The 24,283-nt window shown below is 38.8% G+C and overlaps 1 protein-coding gene across 1 annotated transcript in view; it reads right to left on the bottom strand.

Annotated features, from left to right (window-relative positions):
• The window catches only part of LOC133519582 (uncharacterized), a 60,692-nt gene extending 36,409 nt beyond the window's left edge, over positions 1 to 24,283 (bottom strand). Inside the window, exons 1-7 of the mRNA XM_061853603.1 lie at positions 23,026 to 24,283; positions 21,428 to 21,595; positions 20,761 to 20,943; positions 19,646 to 19,808; positions 10,956 to 11,053; positions 9,480 to 9,640; positions 7,008 to 7,176 (exon numbers count right to left, since the gene is read on the bottom strand). Of these exons, the coding sequence (XP_061709587.1) occupies positions 7,008 to 7,176; positions 9,480 to 9,640; positions 10,956 to 11,053; positions 19,646 to 19,808; positions 20,761 to 20,943; positions 21,428 to 21,595; positions 23,026 to 23,824 (1,741 nt within the window). The 5' untranslated portion in view covers positions 23,825 to 24,283. The remainder of the gene's footprint in view (positions 1 to 7,007; positions 7,177 to 9,479; positions 9,641 to 10,955; positions 11,054 to 19,645; positions 19,809 to 20,760; positions 20,944 to 21,427; positions 21,596 to 23,025) is intronic.

The following is a 24,283-nucleotide window of genomic DNA, read 5'->3' as shown; positions in this document are numbered from 1 at the left end:
GTAACGGTGCGTAAGACAATCCATCTAATTGTGATACTCGATAGTTTTTGCCATATCCTCATAAAGTACGTCGTAGGACGAAAGTAGGCTGTACCCCTAGTGTAATTTTATTCGATAGCGTGACATGACGTACGCGTTTGCGTTTAGTCTCATTTTGTATGGAATTTTGAGTTTCCAAAACGTCCCGTTTGGCGCGGTGTTTCTAAATGCTATGCAAAATGAGACTAAACGCAAACGCGCATGTCACGTCACGCTATCGAATAAATGTACAGTTAAATTTGATTTTTAATTAATGAAAGTTACTTAGAAGTTAAAATAGAGATGGTTCATAATAACATTTGAAGAGTTCCCTCGATTTCTCCAAGATCCCATCATCAGACCCCGACTTGGTGCCAACGGGACCATCTCGGGGTTATACCCGTCCGATAAAAAAAAATTGAAAATCGGTTCATGATTCTCGGAGATATCGGGTAACATACATACAAAAAAACAGTCGAATTGAGAACCTCCTCCTTTTTTGAAGTCGGTTAAAAATACTGCTAAGCTCCCTCGCTTTTCTGATGGATGTTCACCCTTAGCATATGTTTTAATACAATATTTTAGCTTAAAAAGACGCCATTCTTAAAACTAATCAATAATAAGTGTATCACTAAACTATAATGCAATATTAATTGAAAAAGTGCCATATCAAGCCGACTTACCTATACCAAAGAGATATATATTGTAGTAGAGGTGTAAAGTCTAAGAAAAAGCGCCTCCCGAGTTCGACAGCTGAAGTATGGCGCTGTACATCGCCATATACAGTGTGTAAATCCAAAAGGGGCAATAAATCAAACCAGACATAGAATAGGGAGTATTACTGTAATATTCTGCCGCCAGAGTGCAGCACTAGTACTTTCGTAAACCATAGAGTAACTTATACATACTGTGCCTTAAACTGTTTTTTGACAAGTTTTCACAGATAATAAAGTATAACATTGATGCATCGTGACAGTCAGAATGGCGGGTGTACTTTATTACGCTATATTCCCGTGGTTATTGATAAATTCTATAAAAGCCAAAACCGGCCATTCTGACTTTCACGATGCATCAAGGCGGTTTATTTACAAACGGCCTACCGGGAAACACGAAAATCTAAATTTAGTTATCTGCCTCTTCATCGCTCGTATATGCAAGAGTGATAGAGAGGTTAGATACCGAAATTTCGATATTTTTGTTTCGCGGTAGAACCTCAGATTGTGGTACTGGCGCCCCCTACGCAGTTTCGCGTAATATTCCCTATTTACCCGTGTAATCATGAATTAAGAAGTTTTCTTAAGTTACGCTTAATTACTATCCCGTAATAATTTTTTGAAAATTTTACGAGTAAAAATGTCCTGCAAACGACACGAGACAACATTTCATAGTAACTGCTGACAGTTACTTTAAAAATCTCGTATTTCGTAACTTGTGTGTTGCTTTACATTGCGGGCCGAATTATTTTGTATGGTTAATATTTTATTTTTATTTTATTTTATTTTATTCGGAAAACCAACAGCTTAAGTAAACTAAAACTAGGTTAACATAAATATGTATCAGGGAAGCGAATTAATTTTCATTGTATTTCTAAGCAAAAAATATCTCAATATACTTCTTTGGTCCTGTTCATATGCTAACCACCGTTAAAAGGTTTGCCCGTATTGAATTTATACACTGTATTATGCTGAACTGTGGAACGTAAACTTTTGAGAAAGTAAGGACGTTAGCTTAGGAAGAGATTCGTACATTGACCTGCCGCATTCTTATTGTTATCACACGCGCGTAATTTTATATGCTATCCCGCTCATGATGCCAGCGGTCAATGTCACTGTGGGATATCAATATAAATAAATAATCTACTTTTTCCTCGCGTTGTCCCGGCATATTGCCACGGCTCATGGGAGCCTGGGTCCGCTTGACAACTAATCTCAAGATTTGGCGTAGGCACTAGTTTTTGCGAAAGCGACTGCCATTTGACCATCCAACCCAGAGGGTAAAACTAGGCCTTGTGGGGACTAATCCAGTATCCTCACGATGTTTTCCTTCACCGAAAAGCGACTAGTAAATATCAAATGATATTTCGTACATAAATTCCGAAAAACTCATTGGTACGAGGGGGTTTGAACCCGCGACCTCCGGATTGCAAGTCGCACGCTCTTACCGCTAGGCCACCGTTTATATAAATAATAAATAAATAAATATTATAGGACATTATTACACAAATTGACTAAGTCCCACAATATACATATGATTATGCGCAGGCGATAGAGATAGCAGATGGTGAGTAAACGATTTTTTTTTGTGCTTAGCATCCTTACTTTACCCAGCGCCATCTGTAGTTGACATTCGAAGCACCCTTTTTCTTAAACTTTACACATCTTATACAATATTAATCTTTGCATATACAAATACAATGCATTATTTAATAATATTGTACTCTGAGTATTTTATGTGTATTGCTGTCGTTTTGTATCGTTTGCTTCATACTTCAATTTACGAGTCCTTGTATTGTGCAATTATGTATTGTGACATTACTCCAAAAAAAATCCAACATTTTCCTAATCAAAATATGATAAAGCTTAGAAATAAATGAAGTGGAAAAATTCAGTCTCCGGTGAGACTCGAACTCGCGACTCAGGATCACTAGCTCATCGCTCTGCCAACTAAGCTACAAAGACTCACTCGATGACAGCGAATATTTCCACCATATCCCTCATATGCGCCTTATAACCTCCTAGCGACATCTATGAAGAGTGGAAATATTCAAGAAAAAATAAATCCTGGTAATAAAAAACCAGAGTCGCAAATTCCAGTTAATTTTTCCACTCTTTTTTTCCTAAGGGCTTGTGAACAAATCACGCGAGGTTCAATAAGGGGGGAGGGGGGGTATAAGAAAACCTCACGTGTATTTTTGTATGGTGAACGAAACTAAGAAAACATATCTACCACATTTTCTCCGTTTTGTTTAGCATAAATCTTCAATTCTTCACTTGGCACTTTAAAAATAGCAAGTCTAAACAAGATTTACTCTATACAATACTATTTATTTTAAAATTAGGTAGAACGAAATAATTTAAAAAAATACACGTGAGGTTATATGAATTTTAATTTAATTTAGTTATTTTAATGTGAATTTTAAGTTAATTTATTTATAATATGTGAATTTCAATTTAATTTACTTAGGGGAAGTCAAAAAGTAGCTGAAAAAACCTCGCGTGATTTGTGCACAAACCCTAAGCTTTAGAATATCGTTTGCAGAAGGCATAGCACATGATTGGCGCGACACTATCTCGCGGCGAGATAGACTACCCGTCTTTGTCTAACTATATTAGTTAAAGAGGGAAGGGTATTTCGCCGCGAGATATTGTCGCGCCAATCATATGCTAGCCCGGCCGAAGTTTCCGCTTAAGAGGGAAATATACCACCTTATAAAAGTCCGTCCATACAAAAGGAGAAAACGTTTTTCCACTTCTAACCATTTTCCATTCTCCATGATTTTTGAGTATGTTATTGACACAATGAAAAACTAGGTTAGGTATTAGGTTTTCCTTTTTTTTTTTCAAAATTTGCTAAACAAAAAAAATATTTTTTTAAGCGAAACCTATACAGTGTGTCCCTAGCCATTGGACAAAGCCGAAATGTACATATGCATTAGGGTATTTAGAACCAGTGTACAAAGTATCATAAAAACCGGTGTAGCGGTTTCGAAGAAATTAACAAATTACCATTTTTTACTTTGGCATGTGTGTTTGGTATGTGTTAGTAGCTCCTAAGGTAATATACCTACGATACGACCTTTTTGATTATCTTTTTTATTTATGACACTAATAAGCTTCAGACTTTTGAAAAATGTCATAATTATCAAATATTTCGAACAAAATGTCAAAAACGATGCCAAAGATTAACACAGTGTGTTTCTTTTTGTTGTCGATTATTGCAAATAACTTTTGTTCGATAATTTTTTTTTTAATTTTTGTTCTAATTATAAATATATTAACGTCAGAGCATTCCTGAGAAGTGACCCTACGTGGGATTTCAGGGTTTGTCCAATGGCTAAGGTCACCCTGTATACCTAGAAATCCTAGAATATATTATGCTGAAGCAATCCACAACAAAATCAAAGTGATTTGTTAAGATTTAATTAGTGGAAAACGTTTTAGTGGAAAGTGGAATTTCATACAAAAATTACCGTTACTTCGTTAGAATCAAAACGTTATTCTTCCCTCTTAATACAAAATATGATAATTACAAGTATGATATCGATTATGGACTTAAAGGAGTATATACTTTAGAATGTTTTTACTTTACCCCGCTTGATCTTGCTTATAAAATATTCGGATATAAGCTCAATATTTGTACCTTTTTCCTTTTTATTAATATATTTTTTACAGTTTAGAGTTGTTGCAAATCAACATTTTCATCACTTAAGAGGAAAGGGGATGAAGTCGTGACTGCATATACAAACGTAGTCTCCATTTTCCTCTATACTCTGTATCTTTAGGTTTTTAAATAAAAGTACTTAAACATAATCTACCCTCAAATGGGTCCTTAAGGCAGTTGAGGGTAGATGAAAACATTACATGATCAAATAATGTAGGTTTAAAGTCAGGTCGTTCAGTGACAGGTCCAGGCGGCTTTGCATTTGGTTGGTTAACCAATGAATGTTACAAATACCCGAAAATGTAACAATTGTTTACTTTTATTTAACCTTTTCAACGCTTTTCCACACGTGTCAAGAAATGCCATGGACGCCAAAAAGTTAACTGGTGAAGAGCGAATATGAAGCTTAACTGACAGTAGGAAAGTCGCTTTGACAACGTCCGCCATAGCCTTTTTAATGGTCATTGGCGTCGCGGGCACGACAGACGATGACCGTTTTAGTGGTCTTTGGCGTTGAAAAGGTTAAGTACCTAAAAATACAGAGTGTAGATATTAACATTATAGAAAATATTTTGAAAGATGGCCAACTAAAATTAGAATAACAAAGTATTTTTAAATTATTAATTTAAGTATCTTATTACGTTTTATCCGCTTGTATTTCATTGCACCAAATAAAAAGCTTTTACATTACATCAACTCGTAAATCCAAATACATTATATTTTTTAATTATAACTACTCTATAAAGCAGAATTGTTGTAATTACGAAAATTAAGTTCTAGAATGAAACTACAATATATTTTGTAAATAGTAAAGTGGAATATTAAACTATTCTTATACGTAAATTGTTCTTTAACTTACAAATATATTAAAAGGTTTTCTAGATTAAGGCTTAGAATATACTCTAAAATAACTCGAATGTGTACTAAAAGTGCATATATTCCAGATTCTAGCTCTATTGTAAATTCAAATTGATGTAGTCACTATGAAATCAAAAATATCCGAACATATGTACTCAGATGTGAATGTTTCCAAAAACCCTGAAAAAGTTTTAGGAAATTACCGGAAAACTTTATAAGAAATAGAAGACTCAAAATATGTGATAAGTTTCAGAAAATTTTACACGTGGCAATTTCGGAAACATTACAGCTTACCTTAGTTTGGTAGTATGCATGAATGATTGAATATCACATTAGCTTCGGTGTTAAAAAATATGTGGCACTACTTAAATATACAAAGTTTGCCTTGGATAAGATAACAAATGTGACATTATCTATGAAAAGGGACCTTATTGTCGATGGCGCTTACGCCACACTGCGTCGCGCAGCGTTGTATTTGTATCGGAGCATCGTTTATAACGGCGGAAGCGCCATCGACAATAATGTCCCTTTTCATTGATAACGTCACAAATGTTTATTACCGTGATTTTAAACTATTTGAGAATCTTTCACTTAAAAAAAAATTACATCATGTGCTGTGCCTCCTAATAAAATTCCTAAAATCAATATCAAAATAAAACAACTCATAATTATGACTAGATTTTTTGCTAAGTGTATAACAATTAACAACAATAACGAATTACACATAAAGAATAATAATAGTAGCAAAAATGTCTTAAATGGTTAGACCAATATAACTCTGCAACGATTGATAGCACAGACTGTGCAAGTGTTATTTATACGTCATAATTTCAAAGAAGTTTGACGTTTAAAATAACACTTGCACAATCTGGGCTATCAAAATCGCTGCAGACTTATCTTAGTCTAACTCTTATTTTTTACTTTCGCACAAAACATCGAGAAAATATGCATAATAACATTAATAACACTGAAGTTTTGTAAGAGCGCTACCCCAAAGTATGTTTCCATGGTAAGTCGCGTCCTAAACATAAGCGTGGTAAATTATTTTACGTTTCGAAGTTACATAATAAACATGCCCATATCCCCATTTGTCCTTAATGTTATTATGTTAGTATCATAAATGCATATCTTTGCAAAATAAAATCATATGCAAACAAATAAATGCAAGAATACTTTCGCAGGAATACATTTTATATATGAACTAGTATGGTTGCCGGTAAGTTCAAGTGTAAAATTACGGATCCACGCAACTTACCGCGGGACATATTTTTAAGCAACTTGTGTGCGCCAATATTTTTACACTCTACCGTACACCTTAATTGTGAAATTTTTCTTCATAAGTCCTCGGTGTAATAGGAATTCGGTATTCGGCCGAATATTAAATTTTCGGCAAAGTGGTCAAACAGGCCGGAAACCGAATAGTTTTGGAGTCTTTTACCTAATCATATTTGATGACATTACTTTGAAACACCAAAAACCATGAGTATGACAATAAATAAAATACAAACGACAACTAATCTACTTATCTGCCATAGACGCAATAATGTTCAAAATGCAACTCTTCAAATCGTCACTCAAATCCGTCCGCGCATCCATCAGCTTCAGCAGCGCCTCACCCACTTTAGCGTCTTTAAAATCCAGCGCTAACTGATTAACTTTACTAGTTACATCTAAAAACGCTAGCAAATTCTCTACGACCTGAATGGGCATTTTCGCGCAATTGGTCTCGAGTAGTACGGAAACGTGCTTACCGATTTCGGACTTTAAGAGGTGGGCAATAAAGGTGTTTTCGATATCGATGTCCGGTTTGTCCTTGAGACAGTGGATTGAGAGGAGAGTGAGAGCGAGGATGGCTTCGTTCTGCATGACAGAGTGAGATGCGATTAGCATGTTTACTAAGCAGGATATGCAGCCGTCGACCTGAAATAAAATAAAAAGCCGATTAAATTTACAGAAATATTTAGAAATTTGGATTTATTTATTTATTTAATCTTTATTGCACAATACATGAAGGTACAAAGGGCGGGCTTAATGCCTTAAGGCATTCTCTACCAGTCAACCAGTGGGTTAAACCAAAAAGATTAAGTAGGTGCAGTGTCTTTTAAAGTAAATAAATTTGTAACCGAGACTATATATGAGTATAAACGATATATTGATAAACTTACACATATACTTAATACAAATAAACATACATAATATTAATACATACATAATTTTTATGGGATGAATGATCTCATACAATAAAATTAGAGACAGGTAACAGACCTACACCGGCGCCATTTGAGTACATTACGATACAAGTGCGAAAAATAGGAAATTCGAAACGAGTGGCGATAAATTAAAACACGACCGAAGGGAGTGCTTTAAATCGACACGAGTTGCGAATTACCTATTCGCACATGTATCGTACAACGTTTTACAGTACATATGGCCCTTTAAATGTTCGACACAGTAACGTAATATGCTACTTCTCGCACTAGTGCTATAAAGTAGCCCCATATGTACTGTAAATTAACTTTTCGACAGTTGTCAACCCTATTCATGAAGGAGCAGTCATTTCGAGCACGGCGTAATTGAACACACGTTGAGATGCCCGATAAAAGACATCAGGTAGTAATAAAGTATAAGAATGGATATTCTATTGTGTCGTCAATGGTAAATAGAAGAATATTTCTACCTGTAAGACTGAAATCAACTGCTTTTTCGCTAGGCTCTAATCGCATTCTTTAGTTTTATATCCAGCTGTAAAAGTGTACAGAAAAAGTGGTCCAGTACCCATTCCGGTTCCCAGTGGCCCACTCACAAAGTGGTCCAGTAACGTGTCCGTCGCGCCACGCGAACGGGCATTTCTTCTCTTCTTTAGATATTTTTTTTTCGAAAATTATTGTTAAATTATTGATTATTGATTCAGGCAGGATATGCTGAACAAAAATTGTTTTATTATATCATACTATTGTACCGCATTCAAAGAAAGAAAGAAATAAAATAATAAATAAATAAATATACAGCCGCGAGTAGCGTCCCACACTTGATTCGACAGCGGCGCGCGTCACTTAGGCATCTATACTCTGTCTTGACCTCGACATAGTTCCTCCAGTGCCATGTGTGGGGCAGCAGCTTGTCGCTTCAGGTGAGCAGGCACGGTGCGTTTCTTTCCTTCTCTAAATGATGTTTCTCTAAATTTACGATAACGTGAGCGTGTGGCAGCCCTGGGTTTTTGTACCGCCGGCGGCGCGCGACGCGTAGGTATCTATTTGCACCTCGACGTAGTTCCTCCAGTGGCGCTTGTCCGGAAGCAGCTTGCTGCTCCAGGCGAGCAGGCGCGGCGCCTCCCCGGCGGCCCCGGCGTGCTCGGAGGTATCCTCACCTCGACATAGTTCCTCCAGTGCCTGGAGTCGGGCAGCAGCTTGCTGCTCCAGGCGAGCAGGCGCGGCGCCTCCCCGGCGGCCCCGGCGTGCTCGGAGGTATCCTCACCTCGACATAGTTCCTCCAGTGCCTGGAGTCGGGCAGCAGCTTGCTGCTCCAGGCGAGCAGGCGCGGCGCCTCCCCGGCGGCCCCGGCGTGCTCGGAGGTATCCTCACCTCGACATAGTTCCTCCAGTGCCTGGAGTCGGGCAGCAGCTTGCTGCTCCAGGCGAGCAGGCGCGGCGCCTCCCCGGCGGCCCCGGCGTGCTCGGAGGTATCCTCACCTCGACATAGTTCCTCCAGTGCCTGGAGTCGGGCAGCAGCTTGCTGCTCCAGGCGAGCAGGCGCGGCGCCTCCCCGGCGGCCCCGGCGTGCTCGGAGGTATCCTCACCTCGACATAGTTCCTCCAGTGCCTGGAGTCGGGCAGCAGCTTGCTGCTCCAGGCGAGCAGGCGCGGCGCCTCCCCGGCGGCCCCGGCGTGCTCGGAGGTATCCTCACCTCGACATAGTTCCTCCAGTGCCTGGAGTCGGGCAGCAGCTTGCTGCTCCAGGCGAGCAGGCGCGGCGCCTCCCCGGCGGCCCCGGCGTGCTCGGAGGTATCCTCACCTCGACATAGTTCCTCCAGTGCCTGGAGTCGGGCAGCAGCTTGCTGCTCCAGGCGAGCAGGCGCGGCGCCTCCCCGGCGGCCCCGGCGTGCTCGGAGGTATCCTCACCTCGACATAGTTCCTCCAGTGCCTGGAGTCGGGCAGCAGCTTGCTGCTCCAGGCGAGCAGGCGCGGCGCCTCCCCGGCGGCCCCGGCGTGCTCGGAGGTATCCTCACCTCGACATAGTTCCTCCAGTGCCTGGAGTCGGGCAGCAGCTTGCTGCTCCAGGCGAGCAGGCGCGGCGCCTCCCCGGCGGCCCCGGCGTGCTCGGAGGCGCCCCAGCGCGCCGCGGCCGCCAGCGCGGCGCGGTCGGACGCCAGCTGTTGAGCCACGCCCTCTGTCGAAATACATCGTGAGTTAAGAGGCTGTTAACACCCAATTTCGTTGAAATTGATGATACTTAAGCAGTTAAAAAAAAGCTGGTGTATAGTACAGTATTAAAAGGATTTTTATAAAAAACAACATAAATTAAAATTCACATTTAATTATTTTTTTAACGCAATCAGGCGAAAAATCAATACACCTTATTGTAGTACACCGTTCACGGTCAAGGAAGAAGGCGCCTACTCATTCAGTGTCTATTTACAAAACCAGTCATTTATAAATGTTCACACCAAACAATATTTTGAGAAAGGCTAAAGAAACCGGTATAAGTACACTCCCGGCCACAAGTATGGAAACAAGCTTGTATTAAAATAGAAGAGGATGCATGTTTAAGCGATGGAATTGCTGCTCCAGGTCGAAACCGTACGACCAATTCACAGAGAATAATTGCGCGCGCGTCTCGTCGAGTGACACAGGTTCCCCGTTCGACGGCCAAGCAGTGACTGCCTCTCGTCGCTGGCGCAAAGACCCGCGCACCGGTGTAACGCACGAAGTTGAATAGTATCGATTTCTCAAAAACTATTTATATAATTGAAAAATTGGCAGACGGAATTAAAGTGTACATCATTATTCACTATTGGTTACAGTTTTGTGTCTAAGCGGTGCATAATAAGGGAGTTAATGAAACAGACAGTAATGTCAAACCTGCTTACTGTATTACTACTTATTGTATTTTTTTTCTCCTCTGAAGACTAGTAAATAGAATTTAAGTATGGCTCATGATTTCATTTTCTTTATGCTGTTAGTATGTATGTTAACATTATGTACTTAATAATGAACCTCCAGGTCTATGATTCTTAAGTATGTTAAGTACTCTACATTGTACTTCAAATCCATTTGTATATGTGACTGTTTGTGTTCTAAATAAATGGAAAAATGGAAAATAAAACAACGAATTTGGCCTGGTAGCCCCTTAAAAGGAACATTTTATTTTATTTCTACTCAAAATCTCGAACTTTATCGAGTCTATTTCGTTCCCGACATACAAAATATATGAAAAATGGTAACGATTTTTAAAAAACTTGGTACACTTTTTTTTCTCAAAAATTCCAAGTACCTACTAACAATTAAAAAAAAACCTAAAAAAGTCATTTACCTTGAAATAAAATGCTCACAGCGAAATAATTTTTGTTAAAGCCGAAACAGAAACGCTTCACTTTTCTCGGTCAAATAAACATAGTTATAAAATAAAATAAAAGGGCTTACCTATATAAACTTGACGACAATTGCTATAAATAGTATAGATGATAAAGATAAGACGTAGTTACCTTGTCCGTCGACCAGCATCCTGAGAGCAGCGAGTAGTTTATAGGCTACGTGGTGGTCTTCCACGGTAGGTAGGGCGCCAAGGAGTACCGGCGCCGCTCTGAAAAAAAAAAACTATCTAAAATATCAAATGTCTATGAAAACTTTTGATACAAAAACCATCTGAGTTGGATATAAGTTTTTACAAGCTTTTTAATAACTTGCAATGTACCTATGTATAGTATATAATTGCATCACACCACAAGTCAAAAAACTTCGTACAGTTCTGGAAATCCACTAATAAGGTAACTCCTCGAGTGAGTCCGCCAGCCAGTGTTGAGGGCATTAGTGAGCCTAGGGATGTAGCCAACCTTTTCATGAATCACTTCAAAGTACAACCGCTGCCAGTTGCCGGGAGTGGGCAGATGCTTGATGATGGGAGTCGCGCGCCTGGTGACACCCCGATCAGAATTACGCCAGCAGAAGTGTCTAAGGTGATCCGACAGATGACGAGAGGTAAGTCGCCAGGGCACGACGGCCTCAGCATTGAGCATCTGCAATATGCAGGCGTACATCTGCCGAGAGTCCTTGCCATGTTTTATACATTTTGCTTACGCCACAACTACTTACCGAATGACCTCATGAAGACGATAGTCGTGCCCATCATAAAAAATAAGACAGGTGATGCCTCCGACAGGTCCAATTACCGGCCAATCTCGCTGGCTACTATCTTGGCTAAGGTACTGGACAGTGTGCTTAACATGTATATGAACAAACATATTAACCTGCATGACGCCCAGTTTGGCTTCCGACCGGGACTATCCACGGAGTCAGCGGTTCTATGTCTTAAGCACACTGTTCGGTATTATACTGAGAGGAACACGCCAGTCTACGCATGCTTTTTGGACTTGTCGAAGGCATTTGATCGGGTGTCATACCAAGTGTTGTGGAATAAGTTATGCGTGAGCTCAAGTTTACCAGATGAAGTCATAAATATTCTAAGATACTGGTATGACAGCCAATCAAACGTAGTTCGATGGACGGGGGCATATTCTGATGTCTATAAAATGGAGTGTGGGGTTAGACAGGGGGGGTTAACTTCGCCCACTTTGTTTAACATATATATTAACGGCTTGATTGAGGAGCTCAGCAGTGCGGGTGTCGGATGTTCGGTTGATGGTTGTTTCGTCAACAACATAAGCTACGCAGACGACATGGTACTGCTGAGCCCCTCAATCAGTGGACTTAGGATTCTGCTTGATATATGTGACAGATATGCGGTGGCCCATGGACTAAAATATAATGTGCAAAAGAGTGAGGTATTACTGTTCAAGTCTGGCGCTAAAACATATCCCATTCCGCCAATAATGCTCAGTGGTTCTCCTCTTCAAACAGTAACTAGATTTAAATACTTGGGTCACTGGGTTACTGACACTCTTAACCCACTTGTTACTATAGTTCTTTTAAAAGGACGTCGACAATTTAAAATTCTCACAAACAATGAGGGTACTTATCAAGCTTTTGTTTATACTCAGTCGAATCGTTTCGAGTATTGTAAGTGGACACCTAGTTGACTGTGTGTATTAAATACAGTTTTTTATTGTATTATACGTCTTTAATTACGGTGATTAACAATGGAAATTTCGAGGTATGTATTTCTAAATAAAATTTAAATCAATATTTTTATAAAAATAAGAATATAGCGAAAACAAGTGTTTACTATCGAGTTATAATCATTTTACATTGAAAAAATTATTAAAAGTCTTATTTTATTGCGATTTTACGAGCCGTCCTTTTAAACGACCAATAGGGTTATGTGCTACTATCACTTGTATCGCATTTTAGGGCGCGGAAGACGACTTGGTCACGACCTTTAACGTTAAGTGAGATAATAGTTTCTTAGTTTAATTCTATCATTATTTTGCCTCCCGAAATCTGCAATGCTGATATCACAGATGAAGCTCTGGGGATGAAAATCAAGTGAATTTGAACAATTTACCCGGATCTCAATCCCAGCAGGGAGAGGTTTGTTTTGGATCGGAAAGAGACTCCAGTGATTACGAGGATGTGCCACTAATCCAACTTTCAAAACGGAGACGCGTGGAATCAGAAGATTTGTGGTTGAAGATTGATGAACTACGAGTTCGAGGTTTCAAGCCACTGGAAATGTGCGTGAAAATCGTGTGGCAAAATGCCTCTTGCCTACAAATAAGGCACTACAGAAGTCCCCTCGAGGAACATTCCAATATCAGTCAACCCGAAATAAACAAATATAGTAGTTTGCAAGTGGCATGTTGTCACAGTTACATCTAATGCAGTAACAATAGCAACAAAAAAAGTACATACTAGTAGATCAGCCGTCTGTAATAAAGAAGTATAATGAGAATATGGACGGCGTCGATAGGTCCAATCAGGTCAGTCAGTCCGATATAGCGTTGTATAGAACAACGATTAGGGGTAAAAAATTGTATTTCTCCTTGATTTACCACGCACTAGACATGGCTACGCATTCGACTTTCTGAATTTTTGCAGATATGTAGCAACAGCTTTTCTTGAAAGTTATAAAAAAAACGGAGGGATACATGAACTTCCCTAATGTTCCGTAATTGTTCACGCTTTGAAGGGAAAGATCATATAAAACGTTACGGAGATACTCAGCTTCGGTTTATCGAATGCCATTAAAAAGCAAATTTCATATGCCCAAAATGTGACGTAACTTTGCACTCTAAGTTTTGTTTTGAAAATTTTCATACTTCTAAAAAAACTGTTTAATAATATACTTGGGTTTTAATTTGAATCAACATTTGTTATAGAGAGGCGTCCTGTACGCTCATGGTGGTACATGTTGCTATCGTCCTTTTAAAAGAACACCTATTTCCCAGTTTTCCATGAAACATACATTTTTTCCAATATTTTTCCCGTATAGTGTTTATTTTTTATAATACATCAAGTAAAATTCATTCGAATCGGAAGTGTTTGGTATGTCCAGTAACAAGTGGGTTAAAGATGATGCTGACATAGAAAGGGAGCGCAGAGCACTGTCGGTAAGGTGTAACATGCTCTCTCGCAGGTTTGCACGCTGTTCTAAGGAGGTGAAAATTACCTTGTTTAAAACGTATTGTCAAACCCTATACACGTGCAACCTGTGGAGTGACTACACTAAAAAAGCCTACAGTGCTCTGCGCGTCCAGTACAATAACGCCTTCAGGGGGTTGTTGGGGCTGCCCTGGCGCTGCAGCGCGTCAGGGATGTTCGCCGCATGGAGAACCGACGGTTTCCAAGCCGTGATGCGGAAGCGGACAGCGTCCCTGGGCGAACGTGTTCGGGGCAGTACCAACACCCTCCTGAAAGTGATTGCTGAGAGGATGGACAGCCCTATCCTTATTCACTGGATGTCGCTGCATGCCAATCCAAACTGCAATTATACTTTTTACTAACACACTTAGCCGTAAGTCATTACTAACATAATATGGATGTTTTTGTCCGAAATAAATGTTTTCATTTCATTTCATTTCATAGTGTTGAGTTGCTCACTCGTGAGGCACCTCATTTGTACCACTCATTTAGTTAAATTGTCGCAGAACTTCACACCGCATAAATGTCATACATCACTCCTCAATTAATTTTACTCATTTACTCGCGCGCATCACACACAGCTCTTACCACTCAAACCATTCAAACACTTCAAATTTAAAAAAAAACTCTCAGACTTTCAAACTCACTCGCGTTCCTCACAACTCGCAAGAGAGTCGCGAGGCGCTCGGTGCTCGCCGACATTCAAATGAAGAAATGAGTCATTGACGTCATCGCATTCATCGCTCACACTATCAACTGCCCAACTACAAACCTTATTGCAAGGACAAAAGGTCCACCGAGAAATGCGTTGTGTTTGTACCATTCACTCGCCTCACTGTGACATCCCCTCAAAAATCCTTTCAAAATGAAACAATGAATTAGATTTACCGAAAGAGGGAGTGAGACAGACACGCGCCGTGCTTCAATAACACCTCATCGAAAATACGTTAAAAATGAAACACGAAAGAAAACAAGCGTAAGCGTCCGCAAGCTTACATACATATTACGCCATTTTGATCCTAGCATTGCTAAGTTACTTGTCAAAAGCGAAAAATCTAAGTCATCAAAGAACCTACCGAAGAAAGTTTTTTCTCTCTGTCGCACTTGTAATTTCATACGTAAGTGCGACAGCAAAGCAAAACTTCGTGGTTCGCGGTAGGCCTCCATATTTGTTAGCTATTATTGTACTAACGCGCATACCAGTATAACCTGACCTCAAGACTCATATTGCTGGTGTCATGTATAATCTGAATCAATTAGACTGGACAGTGAAATGGTTACTTGATAAGCGATTGAAATGCCAACCAAGTCTCACTGGGCATTTACGAAGCTAGCTTAGAAACAGTTATCGTTTAAGAGACCAAAATATTATTTAAATTATTGAAATATAATATAGTGGCGTACACAAAATATGATATTTTACATTAGATTATTAATAAAAAAGTAAATATAATTTGTATAGCTGAAATAAACATGTACATTTTAACGATTTGAATTTGTAATACTTTTTGTTAACGTGCTTCGTATAGTATTTCGATCATTTATGATTTTGACCAGCGTTGCCAGATCGTCCTAAAAGGGACGGTTTTCCGTCCCTTTTAATGCCACACCGTCCCTTTCCCGCCCCTTCCAAGCTACCGTCCCTTTTGGGCATCAAGTGCCTAGAATAATTAATTTCAAAGTGACGAATGACAATTTACTTTGCTACATGGTCGATAAATATCTTCCATCCACGGCGAATATCGAATGTGTAGCATTCGCTTATATATAGTTTTATAAAGCTTCATATCTCACTTTGTAGTAGCCTATTGTGTTTGACAGGTGTACCAACATAAGAAATGTAACTTACGTAACAAAAATAGTTTCCGCGTTTGTATTTAATCTACATCTCGCCTTAGTTTAGTTTTAGTTTGTTTTGTTATAGCCATTATCTGAGGTAACGTCGAGGACTGTAAACTTGAAAAGCGACTAGTGAGAGTCAAAGAGAAACACTGTGATCTAGGTACTTAAGAGCCCTTATTCCTTGGAGCGTTCTTAAGTTTAAAGTTTTCCAAAATTATTTTGTTTTAAAGCGTTCATTCAGTTGAAAGTATAGAAACTCTCCTACAACCATTTGATCGGTCGGTCAAAGAAACGGCAAATTTCGGTAACGTGGTGAATCCTATTGTATTTGTGTAAGTATTAAATTAAATAATTGTCTATTTCTTCGTAATTATTTGGGTACAACTGCTATAATTCCATTTGCATTGGGAATATAATCTTTTAGTCTTACAGAGGAGGTGATAATCTGTGACATTATCTCAGAGGAACATATCTAGATTATTTTGCGAGAAAACAAAGTTAACTAATAGTATCTGAGGGCCTACCGCGAACCACGTTCGACGTGTTACCTCCCTATCAGACTTACGTACGAATTTACAAGTGCGACAGAGAGGCAACACGTCGAACGTGGTTCGCGGTAGGCCTCCTGAATCAAATACATAGCCCAAATAGCGCCGTCGAAACTAGGTACGTGTATAAAATGAGTAAGTAAATGTGTCAGTTTTTATTTTTTTCTCAGGTTTCGATTGATATGAAAATTGGTAGGTTTAGGCTTCCCATTCTGATCAGAATAAACACGAAATCTCAATTAAGGACAAAAAATATGTATGTAATTTTCCTTTTATTTACGGAAATTCTATACGTTTTCGCTAGAATATTTTTGAGGACACGGTGGCGCTCGAGTTGTACAGATAACGGAACTCTATATATCCAAAAACTTAAATCAAAATCTGAAAAAAAAAACGAAAACAACATTAAATATGGTCTATATTTAATGTTGTTTTCGTTTTTTATGAAAATGTATGAAAAAAGCGATATTATTGTTTGTCCTTGTCACATTCTCACAATTTTTTAAATTCCCCACTTTAAATTGAGCAAGATGATTGGTCGGATTATTTGTTGCCCACCATATCCGACCAATCATCATGCTGTGTTGCGTATGTTCTGTCCCTCACGGACGCACGCGTATAGCACATCTGTAGGATCCTACCATCTATGGCTCTGCACATCTACAAATGCATAAAATCATAAGTATCACACTTTAACACACATACAAATTCAGTAATACACATTTGTTTTAAACATATATTGAGATACACTATGATAAAATATTCCAAGTTCGTTTTCGTCCCATTGTCATAAAAACCGTCCCTTTTCAGATTACACACCGTCCGAAATTGGAGTTATGCGCTGGCAACACTGATTTTGACATATTTATAGTACGAGAAACTTGAAAAAGTTGTTCGTGACCTTTAGTTGTGTTTTATAAATAGTGATCAGTGACCATTCTTATAATTATACCAAAATAACAATATATTAACATTGTTTTCGCGATAAAATATACCTGTGGGTCTTTCTTTGTGTCTTTTGCATACAAAAATCAAGTGTATATTACACGCCGGTAGCATTACCGCGCGAACGTTATTGAAGCTTTCGTTTGTTATCATATTACAATGCTGTTATTACTGATAAATTATGAGGTGGTAAGTTAGTAATTTCTATATAATAATGGTACAAAAAAAATTGGATTTGTTCTCCTTAGTTTGTTAATTGTTTGTTTGGTAGTTTATGGTTAGTATTTATTTCAATATATGAATGTTAAACTTAAAATGATATCAAGTAGCAAGGATTGATACTGAACAATCTAACAATAAAAATAATAAACTGCTAAATTAGAACAAGTTTCATAAAAGCATCAAATTAAGTTGCAATAGGATGTATGTACTTTAACTCCTTAGTTTGATTCTTAAATGTATGTCTTCTGTTGTTAAAGTTCTGTTTTAAACCTCCAGAATTGCACTCCAAGTAAATATTTAAAAGGAAGTTTAGCAATGCCTAAATATGTATTTACATTAAATATGGTTTGCTGCCGTTGGAGTTGATGGAATAGTCGATGCTGCAAAAGTGCTAGTACCTCTCCTCATTTGAAGTAAGCCATTGTAACACCTCATTTTAGAGAATGAGGTACTCATACAAACTCATTTTAAATTGATGTCCTACCCATCACTACCTATGTATGTACGGGTCAAATGTTGCAAGTTATATTTGACCCACTTCCCGGTTTCCGAAGAAACTGAAAATTTGCATACATATGTAAGTCGGGTGACAATGCAATATTATGGTACCATCGAGCTGATCTGATGATGGAGACAGGAGGTGGCCATAGGAACTCTGTGATAAAACAACGCAACCTAATTGTGCTTGGGGTTTTTAGAATTGTCTCGATGAGTATTAGTTGCCTGTGGAAAAAAGTACAGTCAGCGATAAAAGCTTGTATGTGTGCGCCATAGTATCTTTACGTCGCTGCACGCACACTCAAACAAAATCCCCGACTGTCGCACCGAGAAACGGGTCGAGATTTTGTTTGAGTGTGCGTGCGGCGACGCATAGATACTATGACGCACACATACAAGCCGCGCGCGGTAAGTTGTTATAATATTTAACATGTGTCAAGTACCCAATTCTATTATCTGGTTTTATTTTAGTAACAGCCAACGAGCTACTTACAAAAAAGGTCAGGTTCCTGAGGACGGACAGAGCCGCGTGTTGCAGTTTGCTCGCTGTGGCCAAATCGATAGAGTTCGTGATACCTTACTACTCGACTTACATAATTAACACTCATAGTCGCCCCATGATGTCATCTTTTCGGACTGTCAACATTAGCACTCTATGTACAGAATACAAACCCTGTATGTGTCAATTTGCAATACTATATACCCTCGTGACCCAGGGTTTGCATTCTGTACATAGTGCTGCCTTATCTGCCCTTCCTGGCCGCGACTTTCTTATTAGCCGCTGAGACGGTCAGGTCCCTCAGGGCGGACAGAGCCGCGTGCTGCACTTTGCTCGATGTGGCAAAGTCGATAGTGCGTGACGCCTTACTTATTAACAGGTTATGCGAAATAAGGCATACAGAATACAAACTCTGGGTTATGAGGGTTTGTATTCTGTACATAAAGTACTGCCTTACCTGCCTTTGTTGGCCGCGACTTTCTTATTAGCCGCTGAGACGGTCAGGTTCCTGAGGGCGGACAGAGCCGCGTGCTGCACTTTGCTCGATGTGGCCAAGTCGATAGTGCGTGACGCCTTACTTATTAACAGGTTATGCGAAATAAGGCATACAGAATACAAACTCTGGGTTACGAGGGTTTGTATTCTGTACATAAAGTACTGCCTTACCTGCCTTTGTTGGCCGCGACTTTCTTATTAGCCGCTGAGACGGTCAGGTTCCTGAGGGCGGACAGAGCCGCGTGCTGCACTTTGCTCGATGTGGCCAAGTCGATAGTGCGTGACGCCTTACTTATTAACAGGTTATGCGAAATAAGGCATACAGAATACAAACTCTGGGTTACGAGGGTTTGTATTCTGTACATAAAGTACTGCCTTACCTGCCTTTATTGGCCGCGACTTTCTTATTAGCCGCTGAGACGGTCAGGTTCCTGAGGGCGGACAGAGCCGCGTGTTGCACTTTGCTCGCTGTGGCCAAGTCGATAGTGCGTGACACCTTACTTATTAACAGGTTATATGAAATAAGGCATACAGAATACAAACTCTGGGTTACGAGGATTTGTATTCTGTACATAAAGTACAGCCTTACCTGCCCTTGCTGGCCGCGACTTTCTTATTAGCCGCTGAGACGGTCAGGTTCCTGAGGGCGGACAGAGCCGCGTGCTGCACTTTGCTCGCTGTGGCCAAGCCTATAGAGTGCGTTTTGCCTTGCTTCAGCTCTACGCCCAGTTTGTGGTGCGTCTCGAATATGTCTGGAACAAGTAAAACTTTTAGCCTCCTAATATAGCTAGCCATAAAAGAAAAACTATTTCAGTGAAACTTTAACCTATATGTATATGTTAAGGGATAGTGTCTCTGTCTGTCCGTCCGTCTGTCTGTCTGTCTGTCACATCGCTAAATATCTCGAGACCCATTGAAAGTATTATTTTATTTTTATTAACTATGGAAAATGTCCAATACGAAGGAGGCAAACTTTTAAAGCCTAGTTACTAGGTCAAGTCATTTATCATTTAAAAGAGCTCAAATTGTACATTCCAAAAATATTTTATATTTCATAGGGAAAATAAATAATTTATGAAGGAAAATGTGAAAATAATACCATCCCTCCCACACCCCTTATCACCGAAGTTTATTCGTATATTATAAGCAGTACAATGAAAAATGTATGGACGCACATTTGTTTGGCAATTCATTAGGTCTCTCTAAAATATACGGTTCATATTGTCTGCTTGAAACGAAATCAATTTGTAGCTATTAGCTAACTTGCTCATATGTTTATTTTAGAATTTTTTATTTTTATTTTTTTTTTATTAAAAACTGATCGGCAATTGGCTCTAGTCACACCTGATGGAAAGTGAAGACAGGGCCTAAGATGGAGCTCACCGGTTCAGTAGTAGCCTATTCACTCTTGCTTTAAAGAGACCGAGGTCATATTTATCAGGGAATACAGATGGCGGGAGCGCATTCCATTCTTTAGCTGTCCTTACCAGAAAAGAGGAGGCAAACCGTTTAGTGCGAACAAATGGAATGTTTACCACGAACGCCTGGATGTCCGATGATGGAAAGGGGAAGGTGGGATCAGGTCGTGCAGTTCCTGTGTGCACTCCCCGAAATGTATCCGATAGAACAGCGATAGGCTAGCGAAAACAAAACGCGCGTCTACAGCGCGTAAAAAAACGCGGTGTGCATAGGCCTTAAACTTACCAAGTAACTTATCAAATATATGAGTGTCCATGATCGCGGCGCAGTAGTCGTCCTGACGAGCAAAGTTGCCTATCGCGAGCACGGCCGCGCTCAGCAGGTGCGGGTTGGAGGCTTCGAGCCACCGTACTGTCGTTTCGTACACGGCCCCGTGTCCGTTCTCGTACAGGAGGTGCATCGCTTCGTCTGAAAAACAAGCAAATTTTAACAAATAAAGAAAACCCGGCAGAGTAATGTAAGTAATTATTAAAGGCATGCGTTAAAATCTTGGAGCACGCATCCTGTGTGCACGGACCTTTAATGGAGAATGGTCGTCAACCAATTTTGTTATAAATATAAACCCGAAATAGTCATTCAAAATTAAAAATGATTAAAGAAACCTAAAGATGACATTCAAATCTCTGTAATATTATGTCTATTATTATTTTTTACTTTTCCACAAACTGGACGACTATATTTAATAAAAATATAGATGATAAAAAATATATAAAAAAAAAAAAAAAAAGAAGAGATAGATGTAAACTTAAGAACATCAATAACAAAGGGACAATAAGTTTTTAGCAAAAATTTCATTTTTGGAAGATTTTACCCGTACAAACATAAGTTGTATATACTTACATTGCAAGTTAACTAAAAGCTTGTAAAAATCTCAAGGACACAGGACACTAACCTCCAGTAAGTACCAACACAAGTAAGTCGCAGGCCTGTTTAACTAGGGCGTCCACCTCGGAATCAGAAGCCCTGAGCTCCCTGGAGGCCTGACGCCGCAACAATGCCTCCAAACGGGAGCAAACATGTTGTATGCACTCTTGACGGGCTAGGAGCGTCTTTACCGACTCTGTAAACAGTAAAATTTGAGTATCTAATTAGTCGCTTTTAATACTATTTTAACTCATTCAAAACCAGGGGCAAATAGTTGAGTTTTATCAAGTTGGATGTGAAAAGAAGCTATTCATGAGCATCGGGGTTTTTGGTGCAAGAATGTTTTACGCTAGTCAAAAATTTGGTAAAAACTGTAATAACCGATACTAATTTTAACATTTCTAAGCACATTTGGAGCTTAGAACATTAGCTTTTCACAGAGGTGAATACGTCGCAAAACAATATTCTCACAATCAACTTATTCTATTAACAACCTTTCAACAAGCCTTTCGTACAAGTTGCAATAGCCATGGCGTCTGACCTGACAGAGGAGCAGCCAGAACACCAATTGCAGCACCCGACATCCAACATTATGGCTTGTCGGAACAGCTTCATTCCAGACACATTCCATTATAACATGGTTCACCTTCTAATTATTTTTAATTCATAGTTTGATAATTATTTTACAAAAAACAAAGTTATAAATACACAAAATCAGGGCTCTGTAAAAATGTTTTCATATTTGCCATTATACAAAAAGACCATAATTTTCTTAAAATAACTAGATCTTATTTCGTTTTTTCAACTCTTTTAATACCTTAAACCTACCTATTAATCACAATCATAATATTTATTATTAATAAATTACATGTCACATTTTGTATGTACAGTATATAAAGATTGTAGGTATGTATTTTAACTACATAATGTAGGTTGTATCTTATAACTAAGTTCCTAATTTGAAGAACTCCTTATGGTCATAGAATGTCTGCTCGACAATTTTTTATATTTTTTATTAATAAATACAGCAACTATCTTTACAGGTATATACAGGTTATAAATGTAATTTGGCCTCTTGTTCTCTTTATCTGCTAAAATACTGAACCAATATAGTTATAATTAACAAGTTGAGAGAGTAAGCTCTAGAAATGTAGAAAAAAGAAAAGATTATCAAACCATCTGCTAGCAAACTTATGGTTCTCAGTTCCCTCACGCCTATCTTCTTGCACCAAACAAATGTTCCATATTCCCTTCGTTCATACTAATCATAGGAAAAACTATATTTCTTCTAAGAGCTGCTAAGTCCTTTAATCAGCTTTGTAAACATCATAATCTCGTTGATCTGTTCTGTGATAGCTTTAGTTCAATATGTAAACTAATGAGCCAAGATTTTTCCCACTGTTAGCACTTACATGCAATTCCTTCTTATTTCTTTCTCTTTTGTTCTATTCGTTCAATGTTTAAATTCAGTCTCACTGTCAAGCTGCATAATTATAAGCATTTTGTAATTGGCTTAAAGATTCTATTTCGCAACCTATTTTGTAATTCTAGCTGTAAGTTTTGCTAAGAAAAAAAAACATGTTTTCAAAACTGTGACTAATTGCTGTAGTGAAATAGTTAACTTACCATGTTCAGCCTGCAAAAGCAAGTGATCTAGGCACAGTTCTGAAATCTCCATATTAACCGTCTCACGCAGCACTCTTAGCACCAACAAGTTTACATCCTCACTAAACAGAAACTCCGGAGTATTATCATTAACCACACTGAGAATTAGCAGCACCGTAGACACCAGGTCGTCATCCATATCCTCGCTCTCCAACTCCACAGCCAAGATCTGCTGTATCAGCTCAATCAGACCACTTTCCACTATAGATTCAGTAAATTGTTGCCCACCAATAGCATAGTTTAACAACGTTTTGCATGTAAAGATTTTTATTTCACTCAGATTTGTGTTGTCCAAAGTTGTTTTAAGAAGTTTTGTTAATATGTTAACACCATGGTCTAGGACTAGGTTTCGTGATGTATCGCAGTCACAGCACAAGTTGCCAAGAGCTCGGCAACATTGTTTAACAAGTTCCAATCGGTCCGAGGTTACATCTTTACCAAGCATGTCCATTATAGGTTCTATAACATCTTTTTTAGCAAATGTTTCCCTTTTATCCTCACATTTCGCTAGCTCAGAGATCGCTTGTACAGCCAGTGTCACGATTTCTTGGTCACTGTTCTTTAATAATGCCGTAAGACAATTTGAAACATCGTATTCGTAGTTTTTTCCTAGATTGATTATATCGTTCAATTTTGCCTTCAAATCGTTAACATTTGTTATATTTTGAATAATCAGCGTTTCAAGTGAGTTAGATTTCTTAGCAGAAGGACCTGGAATTAAAATATAATGAGATTTAATTAAGGTTTTGACTGCAAACATGAAAATTTGAAACTGGTGCCAGTAACATACCGTCCATGGTGATTAACGAATGAAAAAGACAATTTTGGAATGGCGAAGGCTACAGAAGACTCAGAGTTATCATATCCGTAGTTTTAGAAGTAAAGCAATATTGAAAAATGCGAAGAAAACCTAAAAGTGTAAAAATTTGCTCCCACCGCAAAGCGATTAACGTTTTGACAGCTCTGAAGAGTATTTCATTTTCGATTAACTACGGTGAACGTGAAGTGATGACTTTTTCTCATTCCTTTAATCTACTTTATGTGGTTTCTTGTATGGAAGGTGGAGGTAAATTAAATCCACACTCTAGTTTCTTGTTTAAAATTCGACAATAGAAATATCAGCATATTTTATTTTCATTCTTCCATTATTTGTATTCAAAGATGTTTAGCGACACATTAGCTTTGGTAGCTTTGAACGTCCAACCCTATTAGATACTTA

Source organism: Cydia pomonella, chromosome 7 (genome assembly GCF_033807575.1).
Source record: "Cydia pomonella isolate Wapato2018A chromosome 7, ilCydPomo1, whole genome shotgun sequence".
Classification (NCBI taxonomy): Eukaryota; Metazoa; Arthropoda; class Insecta; order Lepidoptera; family Tortricidae; genus Cydia; species Cydia pomonella.
Note: the sequence above shows the minus strand (reverse complement) of the source record. Positions and strands in the feature narration are given on the sequence as shown.